Consider the following 14,569-nt stretch of genomic DNA (forward strand, 5'->3'; position numbering starts at 1 on the left):
TTGTGTGTCCACTTATTTATTCGCGTCCTCATCCCACAGATATTTACTAGAATCTCTGCAGTAAATGCTGGGGTGCAGGCTCTATCTGGGGCACTTGCTCTCTGGTGAGGACAAACTGGGGAGTCAGGGCTGCTTTGAGGATCTAGTGGAAGACAAACAGCACTGGGAGATGAGCACAGAAGCTGCCTGCACAGGTCACCTGAAGTAGGGGCCGTCCACAACCCAGGAGGGGAAGGGGAGTGGCAGCAGGAAGGGCTTGGCAGGGCGACGCAGACAGGAGCCCTGGGATCCAGAGTGGCTTGGCACGAGGGATTGGCACGAGGGACTGCAGGGCGTAGGGTAGGGAGGGTAGAAGAGGCTGGGGAAAGAGGTGGGACCAGGCATCCTGCAGGGTTTTGGGACCAGACTCAGGGGGTTTGCTTGGGGGGGAAGTTGTCAGAGGTATTTAATCAGAGGAGAGACAGGATGTAGGAAGATAATCAAATTCTTTGCACACACAGAACGTTGCTATGTCTCCAGCATTATCATCGGCAAAGAAATGGTGATTTCCCGCCATGTGCTCCTGGGGATGGGTGCATTCTTTTCCACATGCTCACGATCTCCTGTTTGGTACCCCCCTGCCGGAATTTTTCCAGGGATGGGCACAAATGACCTAGGAGTCAACCCCTGGAGTCCACCCTCCTCTGTCTACAATCTGGGAAACTGTGATGCATTTCTGGGCTTCTGCCTCTGTAGAATTTGTCACCACTTCTCTTGGGCAGACTTGAGCAGCTAAGGTGACTGCCTGGGCTGAGGGTCCCATGTCTGGGGATCCCCACACTCTGCAAAAAGGACTCCATCATTTTACCCATCTAGGGCTGTGAGAGTGCAACACATGTCTGGTGAGCTGGTGAATGCTTAGAAGGATGGATCTGAAGACCTTTCCAGTGAGAGAGACAGAAGCAAGGGGCGGGCCAGCTCCATTTTCTCTCTGCCATTTCTTAACAATGCGCCATCTTGCCCAAGCAAAAGACCTATTCTTTCCTTATTCTTGCTTAGAATGCAGCTAACAAAGGACTTTTTGTCTCGTTTGCATTTTTTTTTGCAAGCCTCAGTTCATCCTGGGTTTTAGCTCTCCTGACACTATTCTCTGAGATGAGTCTTTTGTTATAATGTTCTCTTCCCAGCTTTCATATGGTAGACAGGCAGGCAGGCAGGCGTGCGTGCGCATGCAACATGCAGACACACACACACGTACACATACACACACACACACTTGCTTTCACATGCACATTCATTCATTCATTCAACTGTTGAGGCTTCACAGATAAATAATCCAGGTCTCCACAACCTAGCGGCGAGAGACTCATCATTCAATTCAATACAAAGTAAGGATGGACAGGGTGCTGGGCCACAAGTGGAGGGAGGGGACATCTGGGAGGCCCCTCAGAGTAGGGAACTTGGGAGCCATGGCTTGATGGATATGGTGCTAGCCAATAATGCATCTAGTAAGAGCTACTGTTTATTGATCCCTTACCAAGTGCGGGCTGAGCTTGTCATGTGCATTGGCTTATTTCATCCTCTCCACAACCCTGGGAGGTAGACATTTTGTATTCCCACTTTACAAATAAGGAAACTGAGGCCTTGAGAGGTGAGCTAATTCATTCAGGGTCCCGCTGCCAGGAAGAGGGAGTCAGGACGTGAACCCAGATTTATCCACCTCCAGGGCTCTGCTTTAAAACCTCCTGGGCTACATTCACTGCCGCTTAGCAGGCAGATGGAATAAGAAAGACAATTGCAGTCTGAGGGAACAGCATGTGCAAAGGCGTGAAGCCAAGAAGGAGTACATGCTGACCATTGGCAAGTGGTCGGCAGTGTGCTCTGGCCTTGCTCAGTGGGAAGAGAGACCTTTGGATGGAGAAAGACAGAGGCTGGGGCTTGCGCACACCCCTCCCCAGTTTCCCTAGCTGTGGGCCTGTTACCTTACCAAGCTCCACCCAGACACGGCTCCCTGCACCCCCAAATCTTCCAGTTATTCATTGAGAGGCTCCCTGGTTCCTCTTGATGAGACAGCCCCATGTGGCATTCTGAGCCCAGAGGGGCTATGAACTGCCATGCCACGGGGCTGGCAAGCGCAACCTTTTTCCATCTGTATATTTTCCAAATCATATATTTCAGCTTGTGTCACTGCAGATTGCTTGCTCTCTGACCCATTGGCTTTAAATAGCAAAAGAAAAAAAAATACAATGCACTTTGTGGTTTCCAGTAAGATACCGTAAATACACCCAGATAATATTCCGGTGCAAACCATTTACAGTGGCTGCACAGGGCGGTGGAATGGAATCTTTTGGGCAGGCTTGGACATCAGTTTATTTCCTCTGTACCCGCTGGGATCGTTATGGAGCTGGAACCACAGAGGGCGTCAGCTGGGCTCCCCATTTTCATCTCAGTGATAATATGTATCGTTCTTTATCCAGCACCTTCTGGGAGCTCCATAGAGGCTTCATTCCACAGAGGTCTCATTTAATTTTCACAACTTGGCAATGTCCTCCTAAGGGTTCCCACTTCACAGATGGGGAAGCTGAGACTCAGAGAGGCAGAGTCCTTGCTTGGGGCTCCCCCAGTGAATGAGAAGTAGACAGGAGGGACTGACGGGTTTCGTCTTATCTGAGTTCTGAGCTGAAGTCACCTGGGATATCCCAGGAGGGAAGGTCTCTGGGCTTCTGGATGGAAACTTTACCTGGAGATGTGGGTGGATTGAGAGGTAAGGAGGGCGTGGGGGAGGTGAGGGAGCCAGGGGATCTTCTGGTCTTGCTGAGTCACTGGTGACCTTGAGCAAGTCTCCCATTCTCCTTGAAGCTGTCATTCCAGTAGGAGCCCCCTGGCTTTGTTTCTGTGGCTCTAGGAATCTCTTCTCTGATTCTGGGGAGAGGAAGGGCTGGCAGAATCCACACCCGCCCACAGCCTCACCTCCTCCGGTGCCGCCCTGGCTCACCTGCTCCCGCCACTAGCTGACCACACCACACCAGGGCCATCACTCAGGCTACCCCTTGGCCTGATGCCTTCTTTGCCCCTAGAGAGCCTCATGTCCTCCCCACTCAAGGCACCACCCCAGATGTCCCCGACTCCCATCACTGCCCTGTGTCACCTTCTTCAAAGTCCTCGGCTGCCACGGAGTGGCATGATCCTACTGCCTGTCCTACGAAGGCAAAGCCATGTCTGAACTCCTCATCTGAGTTTCCTCATGCCCTAGAACAGTGCCTGGCACATAGTAGATGCTCAAAAAATATCTGATGAGTGAAGGAACAAACGGCTTGCTCAGGGAGATGGAGGGGAGGGCAGGATTTGAGGGAGGTTCTTCCTCTGCTCCTGGGCAGGAGGGAGAGGCAGGTCCTTCACAGCAGGCTGTCCCCACTGCCGGGGGTGGAGGATCTGATCCTGGAGGGCACACAGGCCATGGTGGCCAAGCCCAGGGTTCACTCACAGGCTCCACGTGGATGATCTGAGCAAGAATGTAGGCCTGGAGTCAGTAGGACTGGAATGGTTATCAAGACCTTGAGGCAAGGGAGTGGGTCAAACTCTGGGGCCAGCTGTACGAGTTTGAATCCTTACAGGTTGTATCACATGGGCCTCAGTTTCCGCATCTGTAAAATGGAGATAATAGCGGCCCCCACCTCACACGTTGTTGCCATATATTGTAGATCTATATTGAGGGCTTAGAACAGAGCCTGGTGAATAAGAAACATTTTGTATGTCTTTGCTCAGCTTTTTATGTACTATATGTCATTGGACATATGATCTCATCCCATTTCCACAGCAATAGAACAGACCACCCTTGCAGATATCTCCTAAGATAAATGAGATGGCATTCGGGAAATTACCCACCTGAATGAAAGGGCTTCCCCATACAGCTGAGAGAAGGGCTGTTCTCGGAGCAGTGAGCATGACCAGGGTCCAAGGGAGTTCTCTGGAGTGGTTAGGCACAGCAGGTGACCTCCAGATTTGCATCCTAACTCTTCCTGGGCAAGTCACCTCATCTCCCCAAGCCTCAGTTTCCCTACCTTACCTAGGATGAATAAAGGAGGCAGACATGGATGGAGTCTGAGATTTATTTTAAGATTCCAGGGGGCTTTTCTACTTTCTACCATCAAACCCTGTTCTCAGCTCAGCAAGCCATCTGATTTGAATGGTTTTGATAAATTATTTATTGATAAGTTTTAATTGATAACAACTGAATGCCATCTCATTTTAGAAGTAAGTGCATTCTGACAAGAGTTGATGTCTTAAGCCAGAAGAATCTCTAACCTTGGGGTTTCCATGCACTGGTGGGCCAGGAAGGGAGCTGGGGTGGGGCTGAGGAAGGACACTGCCCAACTTGGGCCTTGAATCCCAGTTCTGGTCAGTTTCTAGCTGGGTGACCTCAGCAAATCACTCTAACTCAGAGCCTCCATTTCCTCAACTGTAAAACCATGGGGAATGACATCTACACTGGGGAATGTTGTGAAACACTTCACAGAGGACCAAGCATGGGTCCGGAACCTAGTAGGTGCCCAACAAATGTTACCTTCTGTCTACTCTTTCCCATCTTCCTTAAAAAAAAACCCAAGTGTCTGGCTAACTCTGTGCTGATGCCTTGGGGCAGTCTTGTTTTGATGAATGGGCTAGGAGATGGGCTATAAGGGGCTGGAGTTTATCACAGGTTCCACACTTGCCTGGTTGGATCCTCTTGGAGCCTCAGTTCTCCCATCTGTAAAACAGAAAGGCTGTTATTACATCCCTTGAGGGTTGTTTTCCTAGGGAATAGATGGGCATCCTCTTCTAAAGTGCTGAGCATGGAGTCTGGCAAACAAAAAGCACCCAAGAAAGACCATGTGGTTGAAGGCACACAGTCTGTGGAGACCAAATCAGAGCTTTCTTTCATTCATTTATTCATTCCACTGCTATTTACTGGGTACCTACTGTGTGCCAGGCCCCAAGGACACAGCAAGGGCCATGACAAAGTGCTTATCTTCAAAGCAATTATATCCTAGAGGGGCAGGGGTCATGGTGGTAGGGCTGGTATGGGGAACAGATAATCAGCAGCTAAGTCTAAAATGGCAGGGAGCAATAAGGGCCATGGATAAAACAGATGCAGGGCAAGTTCCTCTCTGTACCACCCAGTGGCACCTATAATTTCATCAATTATTATAATTTTAATGCTCACCACTATTTGTTTAAGTACCTGCTAGGTGCCAGGTGATGTCTACCTCTTCCTACAGGGTAGGTGCTAATAACAGATGAGGAAATGGAGGCTCAGAGAGGTTAAGTGACTTGCCCAAGGTCACACAGCTTTTGGCAGGGTTGAAATTAGGACTCAGGTCTGTCTCACCCCTCACACATTTTGGAGGAGGTTGGAGACAGTGGGAGTGACAGATATGGTCCCTGTCATCTTGTAAACCTTAAATTTGGCTGGGCAGACAAACACTAGATCAGCCTCACATACTTGCCTCTCTGTTGTGACCTTCAGGACATTGTGAAATGGGACTCAGTGATAGTAACAACAACAAAACCGCAACGCAATGGCTGATGTTTACTGAGCACTCGCGGCATGCCAGGCACTGTGCTCAGCACTGCTCAGCACCCCTTGTTTTGTAATTCAGTTCACTTAGACACATAGATGCTGTGTAATTGTACCCATTTCACAGAGGAAGCGATGAAGGGTCAAAGAGGTTAACAGCCCTGACATTAGTCACACTGCCAGCTGGATGCTCAGGATAGTTTCCTCCATGGTAGTGTGGGGGTGGAGTGGGATTGGATCATCCCAGTCTAATGTGGGCGGGTAAGGCCAACGTCAAAGTTAATGGCAAGAGTCAAAAGTGACTCTTCCACATCCAGAAGGATTGGACTTTACCAGCCAGTACCTGGGTCCTTGAAAGCTCTGAAGCCAAGAATGACTGGCCCTCATCGGCGCCTTGACTACAGCCTTCACTTCTCAGGGTCAGTGGGTGCTGAGGAAGCCCAGCTTGGTAGGGAGGGGAAGGCCATGGCACTTGATAAGACCTCACTCTGGGCTGTGGGGAAGAAAGCTGTCCATCTGGAGCTCGGGGGGTGAAATGCGCCCCAAGGTGCAGCTGCCCTTCCCAACTCAGGGGTGGGATGGAAAGGATGAGTGGGTGGAAGCCGTCAGCGGTTAGCTGTCCATTTCTCACCATCTGCACCATTATGCACTGCTCCAGAGACTGAGAGACCCAGGGACGGTCACCACTGGGCTGTAGAGCAGAGGACACACGAAATTACCACAGGAGTCTTGGGCTGGCAGCCCCCTCCTCTGCCACCTGCCCCTCCCCCAGGGAGAAGCCAAGGGAGAGGGGCCAGTCTTTGAGGACAGGCCAGGCTCTCTGCCCCGCCTCAATTCGCACACTCCATTCTTGGTCTGATAAAGAGGACACAGTCTCCCGTCAATGGCTGGAGCCTGCCGGTGGTGCCTGCCCACTGCACCTGGGAATCATTTCATCCCTGGGGGCAGTTCTTGGTCTATATGGGGTGCCCAGAGGCCGGGTCTGCAGCTCAGCTCTGCTGCCCACATGTTGGGTGTCCCAGGCAAGCCAAAAGCCTTTGTGTCTTCAATTGTAAATGAAAAGCCCTACTCCTTACCTCTCAGCCCTCTTGTACTTGTAGAGACTTGTTACCTCCATCATAGATAAGAATTGTTATAATTGGAGCATTTGGGGCCACTTTCTCATGCCAACCTCTGTGCTAAGTGCTCTACCAGTGTTAATTTTTATCATCACATTTTACAGTGGGGGAACTGGAGCACAGAGAGGTTAGGTGACTCACCCAAGGTCACACAGCTAGAAAGCAGTGGAACAGATTTCTTCCCTGCCATCCATTTGATTGTCCTTTTATCTCATGTCCTTGAGGGTCTATTCTTGATATTGACTGTCTCCCTGAGGGTTTGGTTTTCTTGTGAGTTTGACACTCTCGAGTGTGAGCTGGTGCCTGGGCTTGGAGAGCTTTCTCTTTGCTCCTCTAGGGTCCCGGGGAATCACTGGACCAGGGGTGAGTCTTCCCACTTGCCTTGGAGCCCTTGGAGCATGCAGGGGGATGTATTTGAGCCTCAAATCTATGCAAATGCAGGAAGTGGCGATTGATTTCCGGGAGATTCTGGCTTCCTCCAACCCCGCCTGCCCACCTCCTGCGCTGGCTGGTGTGGACCTGCCTGCCTGTCTAACTTTGCTGGAGGGTGGGGACAGGTGCAGACTTTTCCTGTCTGTCTGCCGTTTCTTTGCCCGAGGATCTATCCATGAGGCTCTATCTCTTTTCCAAGGCCCTGCCTCAGCAGCACTCAAAGCCTGGTCTCCTGACACCTCATGGGCTTAATCCCAAAGCTCCCTCCTTGGCAGAGCTCAGCAACATGCGTCTATTCCCACCTATCTTGCTGGCAGTTCTGTCTTCAACCTGCGGCTGAGACAGCTTCCCTTGTCCTCCTGTGGCCCGGCCAGCATGCAGATCTTACACAGCATTTCTTGATTTCATGCAGCAAAAGCATTGTTGTGTTTTATTGCTGGACCAGAAGTCGAGCCTGTGCCTGTGCCCCATGGCTCCCCTGTCCTTGCTGCCCTGTGCTAGTCCCTCTGATGGGCATGTGTTACTCAGAGATGTTTTCTTCCTTCTCCTTCTCCTTCTCCTTCTCCTTCTCCTTCTCCTTCTCCTTCTCCTTCTCCTTCTCCTTCTTCTTCTTCTTCTTGGAGTTTCGCTCTGTCACCCAGGATGGAGTGCAGTGGCACAGTCTTGGTTCACTGCAACCTCCACCTCCCAGGTTCAAGCAATTCTCCTGCCTCAGTCTCCCAAGTAGCTGGGATTACATGTGTCACCACGCCCAGCTAATTTTTGTATTTTTAGCAAAGACAGAGTTTCACCATGTTGGCCAGGCTGGTCTCGAACTCCTGAGCTAAAGTGATCTGCCCACCTCAGCCTCCCGAAGTGCTGGGATTACAGGCATGAACCACCATGCCTGGCCCCCTCAGAGATGCTTTCTAGTACTAAGGAAATGACAAATGCAGAGAGTTGCAAGCCCAGTAGGTGCTAAAATAATATCCTTTCCTGGTCCCCAAAGTTGAGCTGAGTTCCCTAGGGGCTCCATTCCCCTTGGTGCCAAGTTTCATGTTTGTGGAGCCAGGCACTGGCTATGCATTTCTGCATTTGACATGCCCCCTTCTCCTGTACCTTCTCAGCAGCTCCTGTCAGGTAGGCACTGGCACTCTCCAGACTGAGGTGGGGAGAGGAGAAGGAGCTCGCCCAAGTCCCAGTCAGTAAGTGGCAGAGCTGGGACTTGAGCCCAAGCATTCTGGCTCCAGAGCCTCTGTGTTAGCAGGGACGCCATGAGTGGGCTGGCATGGCACGCCACGGCAAAGCCAGCCTTGGCATAGGGAAGCTGTCCAGTCCAGCAGGTGGACAGGCCTACCTTCTGCAGGGTGGGAGGGCAGCGATGGGGTAGGGGGACAAGTTGTTTGTGTTTGTCTCCCCCTCCTAGGGAGGGAGGTCCCAAGGCGAATGAGAAGGTGGGTGGGGAAGGACCTCCCTGAGCATGGGACAGAGTGACCTGAGGCTGGAAGCAACTTGGAGCAAGTCATCCACCTCCTCACTTACTGCTTAAGCCGTCTCCATCCTGGCATTCTGAAACACCTTCTCTGGCCCCCCTTTGCGTGCTCTGGGTTCCAGGGCCTCTTCTTCCAGGTGCCTTCCCTGAAACCCACCCAGGCTCCATGACAGTGAACTTGCCCAGTGCTCCTCAGGGCTTATACCACACACAGGGCTTCCCATAGGTTGCTTTGGTCAGTCTTCACCCTGTAAAGCAGACATAGTCCTTGAACCCATTTTGCAGGTGAGGAGACTGAGGCCCAGAGAGGCTAAGAGGCTAAGAGGCGAGGTGGCAGCACCATATTTAGGCCAGCTCTGAGTGACTGCCTGTCCCACGCTGTCTACTGCCCCCCAGATGCTCAGGACCCTGCCCCTCCACTGGAGACACTCACAGTCCAGTGAGGGGGCCACAGACGAAGGGAGGGGATGGACATCTGAAATAGCAGTTGACACACAGAAGGAGTAGTAGTGGCCACAAAAACAAGAGGTGGGGTGCAGTCAGGTTCCATGAACGAAACATGGGGCCAAGAGCTTTCCATGGACAAACTCTTGTTCTCCCTCATTGCCATGAGAAAGGTACCAATGATATGTCCCCATTTTACAGCCAGAGAGACTGAGGCTCAGGGAGGAGTAGTCGTTGACCAATAGTCACAGAGCCAGGGATTGATGTTCCTGGGATTTAAACTCAGGCCTTCTGGCCCCAGAGCCAGTGCCCTCTGTGGGTGTTGGGGAAACGCTGCTTTACGATGCTGTGAGCTTTATGCACGTGTGCAGGCTACATGGTTACATCAAGTGTGCTCGGGAGTGGGGAGTGGGGACTGATGGGCTAGAGGGGTCCCCCACATCTGGCCTTCAAGATCCTGGGCAACCAGCCCACATACCTTCCTCCTTTACTGCCCAGTTGACTCCCCAGGTTCTGGAGTTGAATGGATGTGTGCGTAATGGGAGGTGCTCAGCTCATCACCCTAAGAGGGAGCTTTGTTGGAAGTTAGGAACGGGTACTCAGTCGAGCTTTGGAGAGCCATTGCATTGAGCTCAGCCTCACTCTTTAGTCAGGCCCAGCCTCCTCTCAGATGCCTGGGACCTGACCCCAATTTGTCTCCTCTTCTCTCCTCCTCACAGGGAGCCGGGAGGCTGCATTCACCTACGCCATCATTGCCGCCGGCGTGGCCCACGCCATCACAGCTGCCTGTACCCAGGGCAACCTGAGCGACTGTGGCTGTGACAAAGAGAAGCAAGGCCAGTACCACCGGGACGAGGGCTGGAAGTGGGGTGGCTGCTCTGCCGACATCCGCTACGGCATCGGCTTCGCCAAGGTCTTTGTGGATGCCCGGGAGATCAAGCAGAATGCCCGGACTCTCATGAACTTGCACAATAATGAGGCAGGCCGAAAGGTAGGAAGCCAGGGAGGGCAGCTGGGCGGCACTCGCGGAGATGCTGCAAAATGGCTTGTTTGTAACATCTGGTGCTGGGTGTCTGCTGAGGAGCCACAGGGCTCTGCCCTCAGCCTCATTCTGCTTGGTGCTGGCATCAGCTTGTGGCTGGTCAGGATTTGTGTATGGCACGAAGCTTGTCAGTTACTGAAGAGGTTGGATAATTGAGTCTCCCTTAAGACGAATTGAATGTTACTCAGCAAGATGGAAAGAGGGACAGATGTGAACTCTTATCCTTGGGAGGGACCAAATTAGCCTTTCTCCCTTGCTCCCTTCCTGCCTCTCTCCCTCCTTTTTTCTCTCCCTCCCTCCCTCCTTCCCTTCCTCTCTCTTCTCAGGCTTCTGGCCACATCCTGTGTGTCAGAGCCTCCCAGGTGGCCTTGGTGAGTCACACAGGGGGATTGCTCACCTGGTCTGCCCCAGGATGGTGTCCTGGGGGAAATTACCAGGCCCTGCCTGTCTAGTCTCATGGCTGGGAGCTCCTGCCCAGGGTGGTACATTCCTGCAGTGGTCCCAGCTGCTCCCTCCTCCCTGTTTTTGTGGTCAGATCACCCTGCAGGTCCCAGGTCCCAGGCTCCCTCCTGCCTTGAAGCCCTCACTTCCTCAAGGCAGACAGGAGGAGGACATGTGGCTTCCCTCTCCCAGCCTCAGTTTCCTCACCCACGGCTCCCTGGCTGGGCCATGGTGAGAATTAAGGGAGGGAATAGCACGTGGCCCGCAGCAAAACAGGGTCAGGGTGGATCCCGTGGGAGTGTGTTCTGTGAACCACACAGCTCCACTGGGCATGAGGCTTGTAGCTGTTGCTCTGTCATACTGCCGTGAGCCTGTGGGCAACACAGACACTGGGAACTGCCAGAGGCTGTAAGACCAATCTCAGTGGGCTTCCTGGAGGAGACAGGCCTCGAGAGATGAGTGAGGTTTGGCTAGGCAGGGAAAGGAGGTGGAAGCAGCCAAGATCTGGTGAGTGGGGGAGGAATGGACACAGACCCAGAGGTAGGGGCAGGGGGCCAGTTAGGGACCACACTGGCTAGTCTGTGAGCCCCTGAAAAGGGAACCCCTGCAGCATGGGGCCAAAGAGTGCAGCCTTGGGTTCTGCCCCCAGATCTGCCTGTGGCTGCCATGTCCTTGTCCTTCAGGTTTCAGCCATGATGTCCTCTCCCCAGAGAGGTTTCCCTTTACATTCCTTCCTAGCCTTTTCTCCGAGGTTGCCTTGTTCCGTGGCTTTCTCCCCTCTCTAGACTGTAAGCATACTGAGGACAGAGGCCTGGGCTGTCTCAGACACAGCAGCACTGCAGAGCATGGCACACAGTAGGCACTCTACAAATATATATGGAGTGAATGGATGAGTGCCTTGTGGTTGCTGGGGAGCCTCTGATGGTTCTGGGGCAGGAGAGGGGCAGAAGTCATAGACCCTTGGGAGGCAGAGGGCTACCCTGAGTGGGGTCAGGAGCTGGGTGTGAGAGGAGTGCAGGCCAGGCCTGACCTGATGTTTTTGAGCAGGAACAGCCCTCCCAGCTCAGGAAAGCCCAGTGGAGGGCCATACATCCTCCTGCCTGCCCAGTGCTCTCTGGTTAGGGAGGACCCTTGGGGATGGCTTTCTAGAAAAGCACTTCTACAGACACTATGTATTTCCTGAGCGAAGAGGTGGGACTGTGGACTCCCCGGTGTATGCAGAGAAAGGCCTGAGTCACACCCATCCCGCCCCTTTGTGCTGTAGGGATGGAAATGGAGGCTCAGAGAGGGTACCAGCTGACCCGTGGGGACTTAGGTCAGTGACCACACACACCACTCAGCCAGAGCACGGCGAGATGGTCTTCCAGCCTAGCCCCAAGTGGCCAGACCCTCACTTGCTGCCATGGGACACCCCAAGGGCCCCGACAAGGGCAGGAACAAAGACAGCCGCCAGCTGCTGTGGGTTCCAGCCCCTCTTGCGACCTCAGTTTCCACATCTGTCGACTGGGACTATGACCCACTCCTTGTTCTGACCGGTGCCAGTTGGTTCCCCAGGATTTTGCAACACGCCATTTACTCGACGGCATGGGACCCCACCCCAGAGGCCCCCTCCCAACAGGCTGCCATGGGCTCCACGCATGGCGGGGCTGGGGAACCGACAGGAGCAAAGGGGCCAGCCTACTGCTGCTCCTGGCTGAGCGCCTCGGAAAGGCCCGCAGATGTGTTTATCACCCGTTCCCTCACTCCTGCCGTGAGGAAACAAGACTCAACCTGACCACAGGCTCTGGGGCTTGTTGGCAGCTGGTGTGGGAGAAGGGGAAGCGGGGAGGCCGGAGTGGGGGGGTCTGCACCATGTGGCTTCTGCAGACCTGATGAGGGGCTGCCCCAGGGCTGCATGGGAGCCCCCAACTCCCCTGGCAGTCGAGGGAGGATAAATGCTGCAGGGGCGTCCTGCCCTCACAGGTCCCCAGTTTAAGTCTGAGCCTGGCAGGGTGTGGGCCATGGGGCAGGGGCAGCACCGCAAGGAAGCTGCGGAACATCCCCCTCTTTCCCTCATTGTCTCATCAATTGTGTGGTCTGCAGGCCGAATCAGAATGGTTAGGTGCCAATATCTTTTGGCGAGGTGATTTTAGAATTATAGTTTCCCCTATTGGCATTTCAGGGTCTTTGTACTTTGGATTGAAATCAGTGGCCGCTCAGGTCGGGGTCCCAGAATACGAAGTTCACATCCTAGCGTGTGATGCGTGGAATCATAGACTCCTCAGCTGGGAGGAAGGGAAGAGTCAGAAGCATTGTGCTGAAACCTTTGGATGGTGGAATCTTTGCGGCTTTGAATAATTTCTTTCCTGCCTTTTGGGCAGCAAGGAAATTAACTACCCACAGTTTTTGCCCTCAAGACCAGATGCTCAGTCTAGTGAGAGAATCAGGTACAAGAAGCAAAAATTGTGATTCAGGGTTACATACTGTAGGAGAAACGTGATATAGAAAGTGAAGAAAAGAGGTCAGAGGAAGAGTGGTTTGTTTCCTCTTGAAGTCTGAAGAGTGCTAGGCAGAAGAAGGGAACTCTTAGCAGGGCTTTGAAGGATAAGGAGTCCAGGTGGACGAGGCATCAGGAAGGAAGAGGGCAGTTGAGGCAGCACAGGCATGTTCAAAAGCATGAAGTCCTAACAAAGCATGCTGTGGGGGCTCCGTGTGGCCGAGGGTGGGGAGGACAAGTGACGAGGCTGCAGAGGGGGCTAGATCCTAACACACGGCCTTGAATGCCAGAACAAGGAGTGGGACTTTGTCTTAGGCCAGAGGTGCCCAGAAGAGGCTTTGGTGGGGCAGTGCTTGGGCAGGTTTCTGGCCCTGTCTGGGATAGAGTGGAGTACAGAGTGAAGGGGCTGTGGCCACAGTTGGTGCCTAAACCCAGCAGGAGCCTCGGGGCGCATGGCTGCGGAGGCTGTTTAGGAAGCATAATAGGTAGCTGTGTCAGGTGTGTTTGGCATGGAGGAGCAGGTCGTAATGGAAGCCCTGGTGTTTGTAGGATTGCCTGATGGGAGGGTTAAAGGGGAAAAGCAGGAGAGAGCCTGGGCCATAGCCTGGGCAAATGGGTACTGGGACAGGAGGGCTATGGGAAGGGAAGGACAGTCAGGGAGGCTGGAGGAGAACCAGAAGAACCTGGGCCTTCTGGGTGCATTTGTGAGTGCGTGCAGACATCCTCCTGCAGGAGTGCAGAGAAGCCTGGGCAGCTGCGAAACCCAGCCAAGGGCCAGGGGTCTCCGAGCCTCCATGATAATATTGTACCTGGCAGGCCAGGCTTTCGAGGCCTTAACTGTACAGAGATAGACGTGCACCAGGGAGCTCCGGAGGCCTGGAGGAGGGTGGAGGCCCTCAGCAACCCCTTCATGAGAGTGTGGTGACTTAGCCCAGGAGAGGCAGCCCTGGGGATGCGGGCCCAGCTGGGACGGGGCTGGCCCCTGCTGGAATGCGCCGCTTGCTCCAAGGGAGGTGAGCTCAGGGGGATGGAATTCCACCGAAGTGAAAAGTCACCTCCCAGTCCCTGCCCAGCCTCTTGCACACGGAGGGGTGTCGGTCTTGTCCCTTCCTGCCCTGCCCCGTCTGGTCCGGGTGCTCCTGGGAGCTGGATTCCCACCCCTGCCCTGGCCGCAGGCAGGCCTGTGAGTCAGGGGACACCAGGGACCAGCCCCTGGCAGCTGGGGCGGAGCCCAGATAAGGCCTGCTCAGCTATGCTCCTCTTTGCTGTCCCGAGGGCCACTTGCATATTTGACCAGATAGAGTGGCCAGTGGTGGCATGTCGAGGGCCTGAGGAGCCAGGCCCCGCCCAGCCCGAAGCTGACTGGCCAGGCCAGGCTGGGAGGAGGCATCCTCAGTCTGCCGTGCCCTCCATTCCTGCCCCGCCCCTGGGCACAGGTGTGGGTTCTCACCCTTGCGAATGGAAAAACTTGCAGCCAGGACTCAGGGGACTTGGAGCAGGAATGGTCTTGGACACATCTCAGCCCTTCAGGGCCTTGGTTTCTTCCATGGCAGGGGCTTCTTTCCTTTGCTCCCAGGAGGGTCTCCAGGTCTGACATGTGGGCTGGGGA

At 53.8% G+C, this 14,569-nt stretch overlaps 1 protein-coding gene across 1 annotated transcript in view; it reads left to right on the top strand.

Moving 5' to 3' along the window:
• WNT7A (Wnt family member 7A) overlaps nucleotides 1-14,569 on the top strand; it is a 61,066-nt gene that overhangs the window by 14,716 nt on the left and 31,781 nt on the right. The window contains exon 3 of the mRNA XM_054482291.2: nucleotides 9,721-9,992. Coding sequence (XP_054338266.1) covers nucleotides 9,721-9,992 — 272 coding nt within the window. The remainder of the gene's footprint in view (nucleotides 1-9,720; nucleotides 9,993-14,569) is intronic.

The sequence above is a fragment of the Pongo pygmaeus genome, chromosome 2 (assembly GCF_028885625.2).
Source record: "Pongo pygmaeus isolate AG05252 chromosome 2, NHGRI_mPonPyg2-v2.0_pri, whole genome shotgun sequence".
Lineage (NCBI taxonomy): Eukaryota > Metazoa > Chordata > Mammalia > Primates > Hominidae > Pongo > Pongo pygmaeus.